Here is a 19,768-nt window from a genome sequence, read left to right on the forward strand (position 1 = left end):
TTGCACTTTAATTATAATAAGCAGTTTTCGTAGGTTTACGAGAGGGCGTGAATAAACATTCCACCTTTTCGCTTCAGTAGCTTTTGCTCACTTTCTGCATTGATTGGTCTATCGTAAGCTTCCGTCTTTTTGCTTCGACTCCTTTCGGTTTCCTCAGTTCCTGTTTGCCGTGCGTGGTAGCGCAGTGCAATGTGGGGCTACGTGGACTGGTGGTCTGCGTTTGGGTCCTTGTTATTGTTCACAGTACTTGCATTTTTAGCGGTAAGCGCAAACGAATTTTTATGCATTCCTGCATGTTCCTGCTCTCATTTATGCAGCGTTTAATGAAGTAAAAAAAGGCGCGCATGACAAACGTGAACAAACAACTTTTCGCTGTCATCAAGTGTTTGTAACCGCTTGCGTTGCTCGTTCAAAAGCGCCCTGACGCCCCAAGTTTGCTGCTGCTCATATTGGTTTTTAAATGCTGAACAAAGTCTTCAACTCGTGTGGGGATTGTCGTCTACCTCTCTGTGCCGTAAATAATGCGAAAACGTGTTCTGGATTGCCACTTGCTTGTTTCACTCTTGAACATAACTGTTTTGTGTGCGCGTGCTTCTAGCTGTGCGTCTATCTCTACGCCACCTCATCGAGGCTTCCCTTGATTGTACGGTACTCAGAAGAATTCAATTTCAAAGATCCTTCCCAACCCGGCCGGAGCTTCCAGTACCCTCATCTACACGATGAGCCGAGCATCGATCTCTCTGTCATTGTTCCTGCGTACGAAGAAGAGAAACGCCGTAAGTTTTTTTTTTTTTGATGGTTTTATTTGGGATATACTCGGGGCTTACTCATTTCTGCATGTGTTGCATTATAATTATTATTATTATTATTATTATTATTATTATTATTAGTAGTAGTAGTAGTAGTAGTAGTAGTAGTAGTAGTAGTAGTAGTAGTAGTAGTAGTAGTAGTTAGTCTTTCATGAACTGTATGTAGAAATGCAAAGTGCCACTTTTTTTCATTTGCTGATGCCTCTTTTTCAGTTCCCCCAATGCTTGACGAGTGCCTGGAATATTTGCAGGCCAAACAGGTAGGCTAATTCGTATGTCTCGATGTCGCCGCAGTGGCTTAGTGGTTGGGGCTCTAGATAATGCTATATAGCTAAGACAGAGGACGCGGGTTCGATCCTGGCTGTGGCTGCCACGTTTCAATGAGGGCGACAAGTAAGACGCCCATGTACTGTGTGCGATGTCAGTGCACGTTGAAGAACCCCAGGTGGTCGAAATTATTCCGGAGCTTCTCCACTATGGAGCCATTTTGTTTTGGGACGTAAAACCCCCCTCGCCGCAAAAATGAAGGTAAAATATCAAGCTTGCAGCAGTCTAGGAAAAGCGCACCATTTGCTGCGCAGCTTTATTTTTTTTGACACAGCTGGCGGCGCAGGGCACGACATAGCACAGCTGTTGGACAATGCTGACTACACACGACAACTTTTGATAGCTTGGTAGTTGTGCTGCCCTTGCCTTATAGTCTCTCTCTATGTAAAATGCCGTTATGAATTTTTACTTACTAGGCAAGGCCACTAACGCCGCCACCTGCTGTTCTGGGTCGCTTGCACAGCAATGCACCTCAAGCGCAAGGCTATCGCGACCTCTTTTAGTATATGTGTGGAAGTTGCCTGGGTACTAGCAATGCCTAAGCGCCCTCTCCAAGTTCACTTGTTGCATTGACTTCATCATAATATATCAGAAGCATGGAGGTCTCTATGAACCAAAAGTTGCGTGCACACCATGGAACTGTGGCTCACGTATAAAAGGAATCCCTAGCATCTTCGCTAAATGTTTCCTCGTGGAGTTGATTTTGTGTAGAAGACCTCATTCGTTGCATGAATCCACCAGCCTTGTGCCAATAAAACTGAAAATAAGCAAGGGTGGTATTTGCTAAGTGCAAAGCTTGTGCCCCTCAAATTCAGAAACTGGCTTAAATGCTTTCTTTCGCTAGTTTGTTTCTCAGATTTTGTACTTTACACTAGCATTTGGCAATGATCAAAATTTTTGTTCTTGCAGAAGAAAGACGTGAACTTCGCCTATGAAGTGATCATCGTTGATGATGGAAGTCGGGACCGAACAACGTCAGTTGGCATGCAATACAGCCTTAAGCATGGAACTGAGAACGTCCGGGTCCTGACGCTCACCAAGAACCGTGGAAAGGGTGGCGCCGTGCGCATGGTTTGTGGTGCTATCTTTATGTTGGAGCAGGCTTTTACTAGTACAGTGTACTCTTGTTAGTTCTAACAGCTGGTTTATTCAAACTGACCCTTTGATTCCATCAGCATCAACACCACTTAAGAGGCTTCTGTTATTTAAGCTGTGCATAATTTGAGCAAATTTTCGATCTCCTTTGAGCTTCAGTTACAGTCGAGCTCACTTATAATATGACAGAGAGAAGGTCAGAGTGGTGAAACTGTGCGTCCATGCAGAGTTTAATAAAATCTTGGCAGAAACAAAATGCAGTTTTGAACTGTTCTGTGTAGACACTCAGCACCTCGCCTCTGACAACTTTCAAGGTGCAGACTAGCATCTAGGATAACTTTGAAAATGGTAAAAATGTACAAAACAGTTCTTTCTTAAAAATTTTGAAAAAGAGAAGTGACAAGCAAACATTTAAATAAATAAGGTTACCATGCCAGATAGCCTCTTCTTTTCGTGTTTTCAGTTATCCCCCTTTTATGCGTCACACGTACCAAGGTGAAGATCGGCTTGTTTTGTGTGTCGGCATGACAGCAGAGTCATCATTCAGTAATCGTTGTGGTATTCATAAAGGATAACTATGGTCTCTCTCCAGGGAATGCTAAGCGCCAGAGGAAAATGGCTGCTATTTGCTGATGCTGATGGGGCAACCAAGTTCTCTGACCTGGATAAGCTGGAAGAAGAAGCAAACAGGCTGCTCAAGAAGGCAAGCCTTTCTCATTGGCTTGCTCACCTGAGGACCTGTGTGCAGTTTTGCCACTTTTTATTTTTTTGTGCCTGCTGTGTCAAAATATGGGCACTGGTAGGCAGGTTTCCCACTCATGGGAAATTTTGATATTGAAAATTAATAGTAAGGAAAAAAATTCTCTTGCATAACTTCTCTTTCTTTGCCAACAACATGCGGCTACTCGCTCGTCCAAGTAAAGAACTGACACACGGATGCTCCACTTGGAGGCTCCGCTTTTTGATTTCGAGTATATTTAGAATTGGTATTTTCATTTAGCTAGAATTTAGGTCTCTTGGCCTGAAATACTATCTACCACAGCGGAAGCATATTTGTCTCCTGAAAGCATTATTCATTTCTCCAGAGCCCTACAGTGGTCGTGGTTGGCTCACGCTCCCACTTGGAGAAGGAAACCATTGCTGAGGTTAGTTGCAGCCTTACAATGTTTGTGTAGAGTATAGCGTATTGCCTATTTGTGACCAATGTGTTCACCAAAGTTTTGATTCTTTGTTACAGAGGTCGATGTTCAGGACGTTCCTAATGCATGGATTTCATTTCCTCGTTTGGCTGTTCACTGTGAGAGGCATTTCAGACACGCAGTGCGGTTTCAAGCTCTTCAGTAGAGAAGCAGCAGCACAACTATTCACCTCACTGCATGTAGAGAGGTGGTGAGTTACGACATTGCTTCGCAACAGAAATCCATTGGATTAAACAGCCCATTGCAACAAAACATGGTCATTAAATTTTTTTTTTTTTTTTCTAGGGCCTTTGACGTTGAGATTCTGTACATAGCTCAAGCACTTAAGTTCCCGATTGGCGAAGTTGCTGTTCACTGGACTGAGATAGAAGGTTTGTTGTTCTGGGCATCTTTCTCATTGCTCCCTTTTCCGTGTTGGTTTAGGACTTGGTTTGGTTCCGCACTGGGCACAACCCATGAAAATGTTTGAAACTGAGCTTTAGTTACCAATCAGGGTCTGTTGTTACTAGTTAAAAAAGAAAAAAGGGTCAATGCCGTGGTTTGCCTTAGTAGTCTCATAGGAACCTATAGGTGTTTGATGTGTTGAAAATAACTTGACATACAGCAACTCTGATGGAGACACTATCGGAGTTAAACTTTCACTGCCCCCCCCCCCCGGCAATCTCAGGCATGGCACATCCATCTCATATTTATTTTCTTATTCGTGTACCTCACAGGGTCCAAAATTGAAACATTACATGTCTGCTTTTATTTCATATCTTTCCTTTCGATGAGGAAACTGCAGTAGCAGTCGTATTTATTGCATTTGACCATTAGGCATTACTGAGCCTAGATTATTGATGTTTTGTCTGCTTAACCTTTGCTGCTGAGTGGCAGTAAGTTGTCTCTGACCAGTTCTTCCCTTCTTACTTACACTTCATTAAAATTTGACCTTAAACTCATTTTTCAAGTCTAGCTTTAACACCTTTTTTTCAGGTGTATGTAGACATGCTGTACACAGTTGGCAGGTGGGATACAAGGTTAATGGGGATCTGTGGAGCAACCAGCAGTTCTAGGCATAAAATTACACCACTGAATTCATTGCTGTTCTGGCCCACAAAATTATGTGGCGTAAGAGGTAGGACTAATCCCAGCAGACTTGCTTTAACACAGTGCTGTTTGAAGGAAGGCTACTTTAATTATAATTTAGGGTTTCCTCAGATAGCATACTGAGAAGGCCACAGGACGCGACTTGTTTTTTTAGCATTTGAGGAGGCCTTCTAAAAAGTTTGTCACAGATACTGAGTAAAACTTAATTAATTCTGCTGTTATACTGTCACTTTCCCCCCTGATCGATGTTATTAGGTTCAGTTTCAATGCAAATCCGGCATCATTAAACAGCCAATTTCAGTTGTGATCAAGCCTGAACCTGATCAATGCCAAGCCGGTTTTTGAAGCCTTATCAAGATTTTTATGGCGAAATCAATAGTTGCTAACTTTTTGCTTGGGACACATTCAATATGAGATGTACAGTGCTGCAGTGGCTCAGTGGTTATGACGCTCGGTTGCTGACCCGAAAGACGATTTCAATGGAGATGAAATTCTAGAAGCCCGTGTACTGTGTGATATCAGCACACGTTAAAGGATCCGAAGTAGACAAAATTTCCGGAGAACTTCACTACGCCGTCTCTCATAGCCTGAGTAACTTTGGGACATTAAGCCCCCATAAACGAAACCAAACCAAATGAAATGAAATGTGCAAAAAGATTTTCTGTGAAAAGAAAGGAACTTCTTATTTTAATCAACGTGGCTTGATCTGCAAACAATAGTGTGTACACCATGTGCCAACGCAGAATCCTTATGCACTGGACAGAGGATATTTGCATGCATTCTTGATGGAAGGTGCTGCAGTTGTGGCATACAAACTCATTTCAAGTGGGGTCAAGTGGGAACACACAGAAGCCTTGCATGTCCAGCACACTCCAGTATTGATCAAAAGGGCCTCTGTGACAGTGACATAATATGACTCTCAATATTGTCTAGTGAGCTGCTTTGACATTTCCATCCACAGAGAAATCGGCTTAGTGTGATGTGTCATCTGAGAACAAACTGTAGTGTCTCCTGAAAAGGAGCTCCGAAAAGCTGTATCTCACAAGCTTGGGACTCTGTTTCTTTCTTGCTGCTAATTGACACAATAAAATTTTCTGTAATGCTGTGGACATTGATTCTCAAAAGTGCATACCATGGCTATTGGAAGTGGAGAGTAACTTCTGTGCTGTAGGTATGGGAGTGTTCCTTCTGTACCTCTGTGTTCGGCCTAACGCACAAAATAGCGCAGTAGCACATGGGGACAAGAAAGGACACACATGAGTGTTTGTGTGCGTTATTTGTTGTCCTCATGTGCTATTGCGCTATTTTGTGCCTCATATGCTACCAAAAAGTCCAAACTGCCACTTTGTTGGGCTTAACTAACTGGAATGGGGCATTAAAGGCATGGATGTCTCAAGTATCTGAAAAAACTCTCCAAGTGGAATTTTCTTTACGGGCGGAATGTATTTTAAATTTTTGCTATTGGATATGGCAGCCTAAAACATGAGAGCAAATACAATTATAAATGTGCATTTAAAATTTTATACTAGGTGATCTTGCTAAAATAAAGTGTTTCACGCTTTAGTGTAGTGTATGTTCATTCAGCTTTGCTTATGCATGCAAGTAAGGGTGTCAGTATCAGCTTTTTCACTCTACATGGAAAAAAATGCAGGGAATGAAAAAATGTGGAAGGAGAGACCAGTCAAAAATTGGATATGCTGCTCTAGCACGTAGTGGGTGCATACGCATTGAATACATGTGCCAACACTAATATTGGTTTTTGCTTTCTGTCCGATGTTCCAATTTCTTGATACAGTGAATGCAGGTTCAGAAAATTTGTCTCCTAGTGGCAGCTTTTCCAGTATTGCTGTGTAGTGTGTAGGTGCTGTACTATTATTTACAATGCTGTTGCCTTGCAGGTTCAAAAGTTGTTCCATTCTGGACATGGGTGGAGATGGGGAGGGACCTTTTTCTCATCTGGTTACGGTACAGGATTGGTGCATGGTCCATCGCAGCACAGCCAAAGAAGCTCAACTGAGTGACTCTAGTCTGTGATTCGCTTCATTTCTCACGCCTCTTTTTTTCCTTTCTTCTTTACATGTTGTTATTTTGTATATTCGTGAAGCGCAGCCTGCTGGAACATGAGCTGCGCTGATCAATAAACGCCTTTTTAAATGAAAACTGTGTCACAAAGGTCCCTGAAGCAGCTTTTGTCACACAGGTGCAAGTCTGGAACGTCGGAAGCCTGCAGTCACACATACATGGAACTCGTGCTCTGTAATGAAAAGATATAGCTTGGTAATAGGTGAGTTCGTAGCCAAAGAAACACTACCTGCTAGCATTCAGTGATACTTGCTGGAGAACTGACAGTGAGGTTGTAGAAGTAATAGGAGAGAACCACCATATCCTAAGTTAACACATTCTCATAAAAAAAAAATTGCCAACAATTACATTACTTCCTAATGCAAAATTTGAGCGCAGCTCATCAGCTGTTTCAGCTTTACGATAGATTGAGGCAAAGAATTCGAGCAAGACATATATGTACAATTACAGACAACTTGTTATTTTTCACACATATTCCTTCTTCAAGAAACTTCACTAACAGTTCTTGATTGTCATGACGGAAGCTCTGTGGACGGAGAAATGGATATATGCTCGACTTGCTGCACCAATGCCTGGTTCTCAATGACAGGTCTGCACAAGTATTTCACAAGGTTGTCACAGCTCTGGGAGCTGTTACAAGCCAGGGGAACCGGATGTTCTCTGGCATAAGTGGTAAATTCCCGCTTGTGTTTATATCCACATTAAAGTCTCCACCCACCCTGGCAGGTGGCAGTGTTTCTGGCACAATGCCAAAGCATGCAGCCCCATGTCACTGCTGCCACATAGCTCAAAGCATGATTGAGGTGTCCATTGTTCCAAGAGGGCAGTTCCCTCTGGTTCAGGTGTCCACCCAGATGTGTGACAGATACTGTGCATTTCCTTTCCTCAAAAACCAATTTACAAATTTTACCCTCTGCTTTCCAAGCCCCCCCCCCCCATTGGTTTGGTTTCACAGCTGTGGGAGACAGATACTGCGCATTTCCTTTCCTCAAAAAAATACCGAAGACACTTTGGAACTTTTAAAGTGTGCTTGGCGAAAGCCCTGCGGTCAACCTACTGCCGCTTCCCCGAACCGAACCGCTTAACGCGTAATCACTGGGCTGCTTCGGAGCCATGCGTCTCACTCATTGACTGCAACAAGACGTCTGGTGAAGGAGCGGCGGTGTAGCTGCCACCGCCGACGCGCGCGCGCTCGTTCTACCGCTACTGTGTGACGCCACGGTTGCTATGCACAGCTGCGCCCCCCACTGGCGCGCCGGTTGCTAAGGGGGTCGCGCTTTTACTTTCTCCTTTCCAAGCTCCCGCTCCATTGCTTTCGCAGCGTCCACTGCTGGTTACAATGGCAACGGCGACGCCGCGAAACGCAGAAACGGGCGCCTAAGAGCTACGCTCTAAAATTATAGTAGAGATCTACAGCAGTGACTGAACCGTAGAAAAGAAACTTAGCCACTTTCATGCGTCTACTCGCATGGTCACCATTAGGCGAACTTATTCAGAATCTCTAATTCCAGTGAAAACTCGTTAATCCAGAGTGTCGCTGGAATCCTGTCAAGCGCCTGTGTATGTCTATGACGTAGGAAGCTCGTTAATTCAGACCCGCCGTGGCTGGCATTGGTTAATTCGGCCCCGAAGTAGTGCCGTGTGGAAGTATGGCCTGCCCAACAGAAGATCGTTCAAATATTCAACCTCGGGCTTGAAATCCTGCGGTCCTGTGACGTGCGCGCAACAACAGGCGTTGACGATTGACAGACCCATGTCGACAGGACGATAATGTGCCCGGCCGCATAGTTTCGTTTTCGAGGATTCGCCCCAAGTCCGCGGTGGCGGTAGCTATCGACCGCGTGTATCATCAGCCAGCCGAGCCCATAGTTTCACGCCGTTTGGAACAATAATTGCCTTGTCACTGTTTTTTTGTTTAAGGCGTCGTGCCGCTCGGCGCCAATATGTGCGTTCCCCTTGCTTCCGTCCGCAGACACTGCGCTCGTCACGGGCTGTTCGCAGTTAGTGCGGTAGTGTGTCCTCACATGCGAAGAAGGTCCAGCGGAAGCCGTGGAGACCTTTGCCATTTTGTAGCAGTTCTACTTCCTACGTACACTCTCGATGGTGTACACCAATTAAAACACTTTACAGAAATGCGAAAACTGCCGTTGTCGCGCAGGTTTCGTCCTAAATGGGGATGGCCATGGCCCAGGTTTTCACCAACTAAATTTTGCTTTCACGCGAACGGTTCTGGGCAGTTCTAGGGAGGCCATTCGACATTCGAATAATTCGGACGTTTTTCCCACGGCCTTGAAGTCTGAATTAACGAGGTTTTACTAGAGTGCCGGAGCTTGTTTAATTTCGACCTACACTCCAGGATCTCTCAGTTGTCACTTTATGCATGCTCATCACTTCATGTAAGGTATTGAATTGGTAATGTACGTCAACTGATTTGGGTCATGAATGAAAGTCTATGCAATCCCGTATGCAGCTTGCAATGAAATCACGTGTCTGTCCGTGCGCTGGAATCGTGCCAACTGTGGCCTCTCCCGCGCAGCGGCGCAACCTCCCCCCCTTAGTAATCGGTGCGCCAGTGGTGGGCGCAGCTGTGCATAGCAACCGTGACGTCACACAGTAGCGGTAGACCGAGCGCGCGCGCATCGGCGGTGGCAGCTGCACCGCCGCTCCTTCGCCAGACGTCTCGTTGCAGTCGAGAGACGCATGGCTCCGAAGCGGCCCAGTGATTCCGCGCCAAGCGGTTCGGGGAAGCGGTAATGGGTTGACCACAAAAGGCTTTCGCCAAGCACACTTTAGAATTTCCGAAGTGTCTTTGGTAGTTTTTTTTTTTTTGCAATGTCGTGGGCGTAAAGGACCCCCAGCTAGTAGAAATTAACCCGGAGCCTTCTACTACTGTCTCTCTCATAGCCCTTTGCAACGATATGGTATATGTTGAATTCATGTTAACGGGGCGTACGACCGCATGGTTGCAAGTAGGATGCATATTCTTGGGGACGGAGTTAGCAGGAATTTCCTCCCTGACCTTTGGTAAAATTATTCCATTGCACCCGGAGGAATGGTATTCCGATCGAGTCTATCGAGAAGCTCATCTTGGCCTCCCTAGCTGTCGCGGATGCAGAGAAGCTGAGCACGTGCGAGACGACGACTTCCACGGCCGTGCTGTCCTCGTGCGTCCGCAAGAAGACCACGCATGTCTGGAAGCGGTCTTCTCACTATTCTCGCACTCAAAGCTTGTAGCACGTAGAGACTGTAGCGAGTGCTGTTTTAAGGCTTTGAAAGACGATCGCAATAAAGGACTCCGGTTTAGTGCAGACCACCAGAGATTTAAAGTAAGTTTTTGTAGCGTGAGCTACAATGGTCACAGTCTCGCCGTTTCGCGTGCTCCCTCCGTCGACCATACTGCGCATGCGCGAGTGACGTCACTGCGCACAGCTGGCGCGCCGCGCCATTATGGCCTCGCCGCGTGCGCTCGCCGCGTGCGCTCGCCGCTGGCGCAGAGCCACATGACGTCACTGCTCAAGCATAGCAGAGCTGAGCCACTGCCAACTTCTTTGTTGCGCGTCCTTTAGAATGTTGTGCAATTCTTCACCTACGTATACCTACGTCTCGCAGTTTCGGTGGCCATATCGTCATGTTCGACGGTTTCGGTTATGCGGACGGGGTCAACTACAGGGTTGAGATAGAGGGAAAATTTTTTTTCCTCCATGGCTCAACCGGTGCTCATCCCGTCACAAGTACCTTGAGTTCACGTGAGTAGTGGCTGGAATATTCCAGCCACTGTAACGTGAGGCATGCAGAAACTGCGCCATCTTTGCCGTCTTTCTGACTACCGTGACTCTATTTCCTGAGGCATGGAGGAAGGAAAGAACTGGAAAGAAGGAAAGTTTTCCTTCCTCCATGTCCTGAGGCAATCAATTTACTGAACCGACTGAACCTATTTAAAAACGTTGGATGGATCGCTGCACTGGTCTGCACTGGTCACCCACCCGTCACAAAGGGTCCAGCCTCAAGCGTGTATCTATCTATGAGAGATTTGGCCACGTTGTTATCATCATCATTACATTTAATGTGTCATGGCGTCCAACAACGCGACGTTAGCATTGCGGTAGCGGCTGATAATTGTTGTGAGTGTATGAAATTTTACTTATTCGCCTGAGTTAAGCTAAAAATGTGCAGAAATTCAGTCGCATTTTATCTTAACGCTGACATTGGCAGTCTTTACTCTCCTGGCTGCTGTCAATAGCTTAATTGCTTGAACTCCCGTGGTGGCACGCCGCTCAGTCGCAAACCACAAGTGCTTTTCTCCGTGACATTACAGCAGTTGTTTTATTGTAGGGTGAAACCAAACAAACTACGTAATGGACTTCCAACATCGACCGGGTGGCAAAACCGGCTCCGGTGGCGTGGCGTCATGGTCGGAGTCGAACAGAGACCGCAGGGAGCGTCTGCGGCAGCTTGCATTGGAAACTATCGACCTTCAGAAGGATCCATACTTCATGAAAAATCATTTGGGTATGTCTTGTTCTTTGATATTTTATCTCGTTGTTTAGCTTTGGATGGCATGTATTGCAATGGTCCATGCTACCATGAGCGCGCCTCCGCCGATCGTTTAAAAATTTTTGTACTCAGTTCTGGTCTTTTCTAAACGCAGGCTCCTACGAGTGCAAACTGTGTCTGACGCTGCACAATAACGAAGGCAGCTACCTGGCACACACACAAGGCAAGAAGCATCAGGCCAACCTAGCACGCCGAGCAGCCAAGGAAGCTAAGGACTCGCCCATTCAGCCCGCCCCTGCAAAGCCTCGCGTCGACATCAAGAAGTTCGTCAAGATTGGACGCCCGGGCTACAGAGTGACCAAGGTAGTTTGCTATTGTCATTATGAACTTACACCACCCGAGAAAGGACGCTGCACAGTTCACTCTTTTATAGGCGTCAGTTGTAGAGCATACGTGCCCAGATGTACCCCTGTGCCATCAAACCTTTTATTTAGCTTTTGTTATTCTGATATATCATGGCCATTTAAGGAAGGTGTTAGAGCAAATACCTTGCATGCAGTGTCTCTTGAAATTCAATGTTGGCATCCTTAGTCCATTTTTGCAGCATCTTCGTAAATTAGAGCTAGTAAAACGTGAAATGTGATGAAGGCAAAGAAACATAATGGTGCCATGTTGTTGATCAATGTTAAAAGACGAGCAGTGAACATTTGTGAATACCAGCAGGAGGCTTTTGTCTGCCAGTGTAATATGCCGATACTGTTAGCAAGTACTGCTGTGACTTTCTAGTCGCATTCACAGAGTGCATGGTATTTGCAGCTGCAGCTGTTAGTGGCTGAAAGCGAGATATCTTGGTTGCAACAATGTCTGAATCACGTGCAGCTGCAATAGGAGGCATGCACATGAGATGGCTTGCTCGTGCCTGCCCAGGCACATGCAGCAGCGTTAGTATAAAATTGTGATTCCTTCCGAATCAATGCCATTATTGAATTTCCCGCCCCTTGTCATTGGCTGAAATGGCACCACATCCTAGGCTTCAGCCAATAACGAAGAGGAACACGAGGCGTGGTGTCACTTTAGCGAATGGTGAAGAGTGGGAAACTCAAAAATGGCATGGAATCTTATCATACACTGACCGAGAGGTGTGCTCACTGGATCATTCCTATTTCACTTCAATTTCATTTTAGTGATGTGGGAATCTCGGTGAGGACATAGTGCTTAGGCCTTCTCCATGTTCTAGGTGGTGTTGAGCAAGTGCAGTTTGTGGAGAGCGGTGACAAATGTAGCAGCCAGCCATGGTTGGCATGGGCGTCCGGAGGGGGGGGTCAAGGGGGGGCGGCTGCACCCCCCTGGAAAATCACTCACTCGAACCGTGAGTGATGGCCGCACGTCAGGGGCGGCGGTGCGCTCAGCCAAAAGAGTAAAAGCGGCCCCGCTTCCACGCTTTGGGTCACATCTGCGAAGTGCCGCGTTCGGGGATGCGTCGTTGCAGACATACAGCGGCACCGACGAGCATGTGTTTCGAGCCGTCTTGAGATGTGTGCCTGTTTCTTTGATCTCTAGAGAGATAGCGACACGGAGGCAGACAGTGCACACCCCGGCCACCGATGAATTCTTCAGGAGGGAGGGACAAATCAGCCGTGTCCATCCCCGCTTTGTCGGGCTGCTCAGTGGCAAGCGGGCGATGAGTTGGCGCCGCCGCCGCTCGCTGTCTCCTCCGATCCACGGGAGAGCGCAGTTCGGTACAAGCGCCGCTTTCAGAACCTTCGGCAAAGGGGATTAGCTGCTTTTGTTCACGGCGACGCAGTCTCCAGAGGCGCCCCCACACCAGCGTTCCTTGCGTCTTCTCCGGAAACCAGCGCCTTTGGTCAAAGCAGCCCGATGGCGCCTGCCTGGCTCGCCTGTCACCTCTGGCTGGGCCTCAAATCCCAACAGCGTTCATGTACTGTGCGATGTCAGTGCATGGTAAAGAGACCCAGGTGGTCGACATTATCCGGAACTCTGTACTACTCCGTTCCTCATAGCCTGAGTCGTTTTGGGGCTCTGAACCTCATAAAAACACACAAAACAAATTTTCCGACCGGAGTGGCGAGTGTCCCTTCCCCTCGGAAGTCGCGCGGCGTTCCTTGCGTGTGCGCGCCTCTTTGTTTGTGCTTCGGTGTTTTTAGTGGCCGGTTGTCAACGAAGCTGAGAACAACCAAGACAGCGGACGAGAAAGCGACGAGCGGCGAGTAGTGTGTGTGCAAATACTCGACTGTGCGGTTGCGCGAGCAAGATGGAGCGAGGTGTATGAAGCTGCGAGCGTGCATTTATCTTGTAAATAAGTTTTCGCTGCATATATAGTCATTTTTTGTTTTCAACGTACGCATTCAACCGTTTTTCCAATCAATGTGTATATATTTTTAACACTACCAACCCTGAGGAACTCCTTAGCCAGCTTTGTCTCGCGCGGTCCCGAATGATGGATATTCGACGCTTCTTCAAGCGTCAGCGCTTGTCTGACGAAGCATTATCCAAATGTGCCCCTGCAGATTCTGGTGTGACATGTGACAACGGTGTAGCATTTGAACAGAGTGATGCAAGCTTTTATGACCGGACAGTAGCTGATGTCGTCGACTCCATGGAAGGGACTCTGTCAACAGTGAGTTCAGGTGATGCAGCAGGCCGAGATGATTCCATTTCTCCTTTCTTGGGATTCAAGTCCGGATTTGACCAGAGCGATGCAACCTTTCATCACCGGACAGTAGCCGACGTCGTCGTCTCCATGGAAGGAACTCCACCAGCGAGCTCCGGTCACGCAGTAAGCCGAGACGATTCCCTTTCTCCTTGCTTGGGATCGAAGTCCGGAGACAACATCAAGAAAACAAATCACTTGCCTCAAGAATATGACTTAGGAGAGTTTCTAGGCAAAGCTAAACTCACTGGCATACCGGACTTTTTGAAGTTACGTCTTCTTACTAAGCCATGGTCGCCAAATGTTACATATGATTTTAAGAAGGATGTAACACCTGGAAAGAGGCCTTTTCGACATCAATGGCTGGGAGATTACGCCCCCTGGCTTGCGTACTCAGCGACAGCGAAATGCGCCTTTTGTCGTTTTTGCGTCATTTTTCCTCCGCGAGTTCACCGGGGTACTCAAGGTAGTTTTATCGTGCGCGCTTTCAGTAACTACAGAAAAATGCATGAGGCGTGCAGGGATCACGTAAAATCCCAATGGCACCAGGAGGCAATGACGGCCTCACAGAACTTTATGGATGTGATGAAAGGCAAGCAGCTACCCGTTGTACAGCAGCTGAACAGAGCACTGCACGCGCAAGTTGAAAGGAACCGTGAGAAACTATTTCCAATAGTTTCCACCATTGTCTTTTGCGCGACGCATGACTTGCCGATTCGCGGCAAACAGTCCGATAGTGGAGTCTTCAATGATCTGCTTGACTTTCGTGTAGAAGCTGGAGATACTCTACTTCAGGAGCACTTCGCTTCTTCTGCTGGCAATGCCAAGTACACTTCTGTCCGCGTCCAGAACGAGATCATCACAATCTGTGGCGACATCCTGAGAGAGCAGATAGTTACCGAAGCTAACAAAGCGTTTGCTTTTTCCGTTCTTGCTGACGAAACTGCAGATATTTCAGGAAAAGAGCAGATGTCTATAGGCGTTCGTTTTATTGACAAGGCGGGAGTCGAAGTGTGCGTTAGAGAGCAGTTTTTGGGATTTGTAGAGCTGGAGCAATTAAACTCCGCTTGCATCGCCGCGGCAATCTTGAAGCTTTTGATGAATGTCGGGCTGATTCTTTCGAACCTCGTTGGACAGGGGTACGATGGATGCTCTACAATGGCTGGAAAAGAAGCTGGAGTGAACAAAATTATACAAAAACAGTTCCCGAAGGCACTATTTTTCCACTGTGCAAGTCACAAACTAAATCTCGTCATCAACGATTTGAACGACGTCTCTGAAATTCGAAACACAATTGGGATAATCAAACAAACCATAAACTTCTTCCGCGAGAGCGTGCTCCGGAGAAAATTGGTGCCCAACATTCCGATGCTGTGTGAGACAAGATGGTCTGCAAAGTACAAGTCTATTAGGATCTTCTCTCAGCATTACGTGGCCATAGTCGAAGCACTCGAGGAGCTCGCGTCCACGGAATCATGCTCGAACGCTGCAACTAGACAACGAGCTCACATCCTCTACTGCGCAACAACAAGCTCATCTTTCATCGTCTGCTTGCATATTGTAGCGAAGTACAGCGCTCGGCTCGAACCAGTTACGAACATTCTGCAAGGTGTATCCATGGACTTCCATTCTGTGCATGACCACATCACTGAGCTGCAACGTATTTTTCGCGGCCACCGGACAAACGCTGTAGAGGAGTTCTCTAACATCATGAATGCAGCAAGGGAGGCAGCCAATCACTTAAATGTGGTGATATATGTACCAAGACAAGTCTCTCGTCAAGCCCACCGAGACAACTACGGGATTCAGTCGCCGGAGGAATACTACCGTGTGGCAATATATGTGCCGTACTTGGACTCCCTCACTGCTTCTTTAGCTCGGCGCTTTTCTGAAAGCAATGAGAGGAGCTTCAAACTTCTCCAGCTGCATCCATCAAAAATGAAGCACTTGAGCCGTGTTGAGTTCGCTGTTCTCGCCGAAGAACTCCAGTGCTTTTACGGCATCGACAACTTCAAGGAAGAGGCCATCTCTTGGTACGAGATGTGGTGCAACAAAACTGGGGACCCATCAGAAATAACTTACTGCGAGCTTCTACATCAGGCCAAGACATTCTTCCCTGGTGTTGCAAAAGCCATTGAGGTGGCTCTGGCTTTGCCAGTTACTACCTGTACGGTCGAACGCTCCTTCAGTACAATGAGGAGAGTGAAAACGTGGCTACGCTCAACGATGACAAACGACAGACTGGACGGCCTTTGTATGATGAGTGTGCACCGAGAGCGTGTAATGAAGCACAGAAATGAATTTATCACCAGTGTCATCACGCAATTCGCCCAGAAAAATCCGAGGCGTCTACAGTTTCTGTTCAAGGAAGACTGACTGAGTGACTGTCGTTGCGTGTTTGTGAACATATTGTGCTGTGTGCTGGTCATCAATCCGGGTGTGTCGAGAACCCGTATGCAGCAAGACTGAGCACTCTTCTCTACGAAGTGATAGTATCTTTTTGCATTTTTATTAATTTTAATTGTTTCTTCGTTTATAAACTCCAATGTATCTCTCCTAGCCTCGCTTTAATTTGCTGTTTGTAATTTTTCTTTAATGCGTGTATTTTACTTATTTATTTTATTTATATATAAAAAAATAAATTTACTCCGCAAATAGTGCCTTTTTGCTACGAACATACCCCCCCCCCCCCCCCCCCTCCTCCGGCGCCAACAACCAATGGGGCCCCCCCCTGCAAAAAATTCTGCGGACGCCCTTGATGGTTGGTGTGGAAGAGTAGAGATTGGTCGCTACTCACATTGTGTGATGTGAGGGAAGTGATGTCAGTACTCGGGAACCAACTGGTGACGTTGCATTCCCTCTCTAAGATGTGATGGGAAATACAGACCTTGCTGTAACTGTGGCATAAATTTTTTTGAAGTGAAATTCTTAGTTCGCTAATCTTTAATTTCTTGTCTTGCGCAGCAAAGGGATGGTGAGACTGGCCAGCAGTCGCTGCTGTTTCAAGTTGACTACCCCGAAGTCAATGACAATGTGGTGCCCCGACACAGATTCATGTCGGCTTACGAACAAAAGGTGGAGCCACCAGACAAGAAGTGGCAGTACCTGCTTTTTGCAGCCGAACCTTACGAGACTATTGCCTTCAAGGTGAGTCTGCTCAGTAAACAGCTTGGGGGCGTGCATGCATGCACGCCCCCAAGAAAGGCCTTCTGTATGGAGTTCATGGTTAGATATTAACTCTGCTCATCCTCCTGTGTTGAATTGAAAGCATACTGTCCACATGCCTGATATTGCCATGATTGACTTGAAAATATATCGAAATATTTTCATATTTTTTCCAGTCTTCAGACTCCCTTTATGTGTAGTCCTATAGCATAGTAATGCCCATTTCATGACCAGCCTTGGGGGCGTTGGTTTGAAATTTTAGTCTTTCACTATGCATGGTTCTAACATTCTGTTGAGAAGGTTGCTACAGCCCAATCTATAGTGTACATGTTTATAGTTTGGTTCCTGGATATGTAGACATTACTTCAACTGCCTATTGGTTGTGACTGAGTTATGACAGATGTTTTAAACTGACATTAAAGTTGGCAAAGACAGCAGACCGCATGCTGGGATCTGTCAGTACTGGCAGCACTGTGACATAGATATCAGGCCAGAACCAGTGACTAATTTCTAGAGACTAGCGGATGGCGGAGTCTCCTATGAGCAAAGAGAATAAATCATTTGCAGCTACACAACATCTTTGAACAGCTTGGGGCAGTACATCTGAATGCCGCAAGTGGTGTCACAATCTGCTAACCTATAAATTACACTGTGAGTGGCTTGTCTGGTCTTTCCTTGCGCCTCGTTAGGCATTTGTGCTTGTGTTTGCTAGTCGTGAAACCCTCCGAACTTCAGCGTTGCCTGTATAGGCTTCACTGCAAATGCACACGTATAGGCATCCAGAACACCTGGCGTGTTTGGCTGTGCCCACTTTAGCGGCGAACTAATGCCAGACAATAGGTATATGTGTGTGCAAAGTGGTTGCCACGCTGAATAGGTATATGTGTGTGCAAAGTGCTCAATAAGGAGCCATGTTATTGTATGGTATTGTTTTGCATCTCAAGCGAGGAGCCCAAGCTGCTTAGGCAGCATTGCGATTGTTTTATGGTGCAGCCAAAAACTATTGCAAGCAACCTCTTGCATTTCAACAAAAGTGGGACTACATTTTTAACATTGAGAGACACACACCTGAGTGACGGCGTTCCTTGTTCCAGTGCTTCCTACTTTGTAGTGTCGGCCTTATCACGCAGATGCACACTGTTGAGTGGCTTTGGCAAAGCGCGAACCCTTGCACCTCTAGAAATGCTCGGAGACCACTGATGTTATGGAAGCGCCACAAAGCTTGTTTGTGCGATAGCACTTATAGTGGACATTCCGCACATTTAGCCGTTGTGTGTTTATTTGCTTGTTTGTTTAAAGCATGCTTTGTGGCATGCTGCCCACCGGGCTGTGGGCAACCTGCCAGGCATGCACTGCCACCTCTGGCAGGTGGCAGTTAAATAATTGGTCGTGAGAGGTTGCTCGGGAAGAGCAACCTGGACAAGACCCACCAATGGCAGTGCCTGCCATCGCAGGGCAGTGGTGAGGCGTCGCTTAACCGCTGCACCACTGTGCCGGGAGTGGTAGCAGGGCTCTCCGCGATCTGTGAATGTAAAGTAGATACTAATCACGAATCCCACATATGTGGGCGTTAACCTATTATCGCTATTCAAACAACTTCCATCCGGGAACAATGGATTCGAACACTGGAACGAAAGTGAAAATCGAAACACTAGCGCACCTAATTCGCAGCATGCCATCTGCATTTTATGGCCTGAATTGTTGGCCTGAACAGTTCTGAGATTGTATTAAAATTGTAACTTCCCGAGTAAACTTTCCTGCTCATGTTATATTTCAGCAAATAAGGTAAAATAGTAGTTTCTCCATCATATTGGCATCCCTACTGATGTCCATAACAACAGCAGCATCGTCAGAGAGAATGTGGCTGCTAACACACAATTCCTCGAAAAATGCTTCAATCTATGATGTATTGCGGGAAACTAGAGGCCTTAGCAGTGGTTGACTTGCCTTGCTTGCTTGACTGTTAACTGTTTGTGCTCACTGTCCTGGCTCACTGAGCAGGGCCTTGCGGTTTCAGTCCCAGCTGTAGTGGCCATACTTCAGCAGAGGCTAAGTGCGAAACTACTTCTGAGCTATTATTTCGGTTGCACATAAAGAATCCCAGGTAGTTGAAACCATCATAGGGCCCTTCTTTATGGCATGTCTCATTGCTGAAAGTGTTGCTTTGGTGCTTGAAAATCGTTGGCATTTTCGTTATTGTGTCTGTGTGATGAATGTACAATTGCAATATTGCAAATTCAGAATGGAAATAAGACCAAATTGGCACTTTCTTCACATTTATAGCACTGCCTTACAAACAGCCACACATGCTTGATGAATGCACTGATCACAGTGCGACTAATGTAAGAAGATGCGACATTTGCAAATTTCATTTGAGTGCAAGCATCTGAATAAGGTGCTGAATATAATTTGATGTTGTAGCACTGATTAGTGCAGTACTTAGCTGTCCAGTTATCAGAAAGACCACTTTGGGCTGTGCCAAAGGCTGCATACGTTGATAGCCCAGATACAAAATTTGTGCACTTGCAAAGCGGCTCAAGCAAAAAGGGCCATATTTGATAGCCACGAGCACATTTTAAGCAACAACATTTCGTTGCAGGTACCCAGCAGGGAGGTGGACAAGTCAGAGGGAAAGTTCTGGACTCTCTGGAACCGAGACAGCAAACAGTTTTTCTTGCAGTTCAGCTTCAAACTGGAAGCCAAGCCCAAGATTCTGGGCCCTGGTCCCAGCCACAACATGCAGGCGCTGCAGCCACCACCACCGCCTCCACCACCACCACCTCCCTCGGGGGCAAGCAACAGTGGATGAGAAATAAATATGGCATTGTCATTCATTG

General features: G+C 46.5%; 2 protein-coding genes across 3 annotated transcripts; both read left to right on the forward strand.

Moving 5' to 3' along the window:
• Positions 1 to 104: 104 nt before the first annotated feature.
• wol (Dolichyl-phosphate beta-glucosyltransferase wollknaeuel) lies at positions 105 to 6,679 on the forward strand. The gene is made up of 9 exons (XM_089566405.1): positions 105 to 261; positions 599 to 776; positions 1,023 to 1,069; positions 2,046 to 2,207; positions 2,824 to 2,934; positions 3,317 to 3,376; positions 3,469 to 3,620; positions 3,716 to 3,801; positions 6,418 to 6,679. The coding sequence occupies exons 1-9, from the start codon at positions 190 to 192 to the stop codon at positions 6,534 to 6,536; spliced, it is 987 nt and encodes a 328-aa protein (XP_089422531.1). The 5' UTR covers positions 105 to 189; the 3' UTR covers positions 6,537 to 6,679.
• Positions 6,680 to 10,571: 3,892 nt separating this feature from the next.
• On the forward strand, positions 10,572 to 19,768 carry Sf3a2 (splicing factor 3a subunit 2). 2 transcript variants are annotated; one of them, XM_089566406.1, is made up of 5 exons: positions 10,572 to 10,722; positions 10,934 to 11,110; positions 11,250 to 11,458; positions 16,731 to 16,913; positions 19,531 to 19,768. In XM_089566406.1, the coding sequence occupies exons 2-5, from the start codon at positions 10,957 to 10,959 to the stop codon at positions 19,738 to 19,740; spliced, it is 756 nt and encodes a 251-aa protein (XP_089422532.1). In that variant the 5' UTR covers positions 10,572 to 10,722; positions 10,934 to 10,956; the 3' UTR covers positions 19,741 to 19,768. The 2 variants fall into 2 exon arrangements, with proteins under 2 accessions (XP_089422532.1, XP_089422533.1); XM_089566407.1 differs by having other exon boundaries at positions 10,682 to 10,728.

The sequence above is a fragment of the Amblyomma mixtum genome, chromosome 1 (genome assembly GCF_055824585.1).
Source record: "Amblyomma mixtum isolate Tamu chromosome 1, ASM5582458v1, whole genome shotgun sequence".
In the NCBI taxonomy this organism is placed as follows: Eukaryota; Metazoa; Arthropoda; class Arachnida; order Ixodida; family Ixodidae; genus Amblyomma; species Amblyomma mixtum.

What these genes read in the sequence shown, in the direction of transcription:
- wol (XM_089566405.1), top strand. Translation starts at nt 190, where the DNA reads ATGTGGGGCTACGTGGACTGGTGGTCTGCGTTTGGGTCCTTGTTATTG. An exon ending in AGGGTGGCGCCGTGCGCATG is followed by an intron (nt 2,208 to 2,823) that starts GTTTGTGGTGCT and finishes GTCTCTCTCCAG; the next exon opens with GGAATGCTAAGCGCCAGAGG. An exon ending in AGAAGGAAACCATTGCTGAG is followed by an intron (nt 3,377 to 3,468) that starts GTTAGTTGCAGC and finishes TCTTTGTTACAG; the next exon opens with AGGTCGATGTTCAGGACGTT.
- Sf3a2 (XM_089566406.1), top strand. Translation starts at nt 10,957, where the DNA reads ATGGACTTCCAACATCGACCGGGTGGCAAAACCGGCTCCGGTGGCGTG. An exon ending in CGGGCTACAGAGTGACCAAG is followed by an intron (nt 11,459 to 16,730) that starts GTAGTTTGCTAT and finishes TGTCTTGCGCAG; the next exon opens with CAAAGGGATGGTGAGACTGG. An exon ending in ACGAGACTATTGCCTTCAAG is followed by an intron (nt 16,914 to 19,530) that starts GTGAGTCTGCTC and finishes ATTTCGTTGCAG; the next exon opens with GTACCCAGCAGGGAGGTGGA.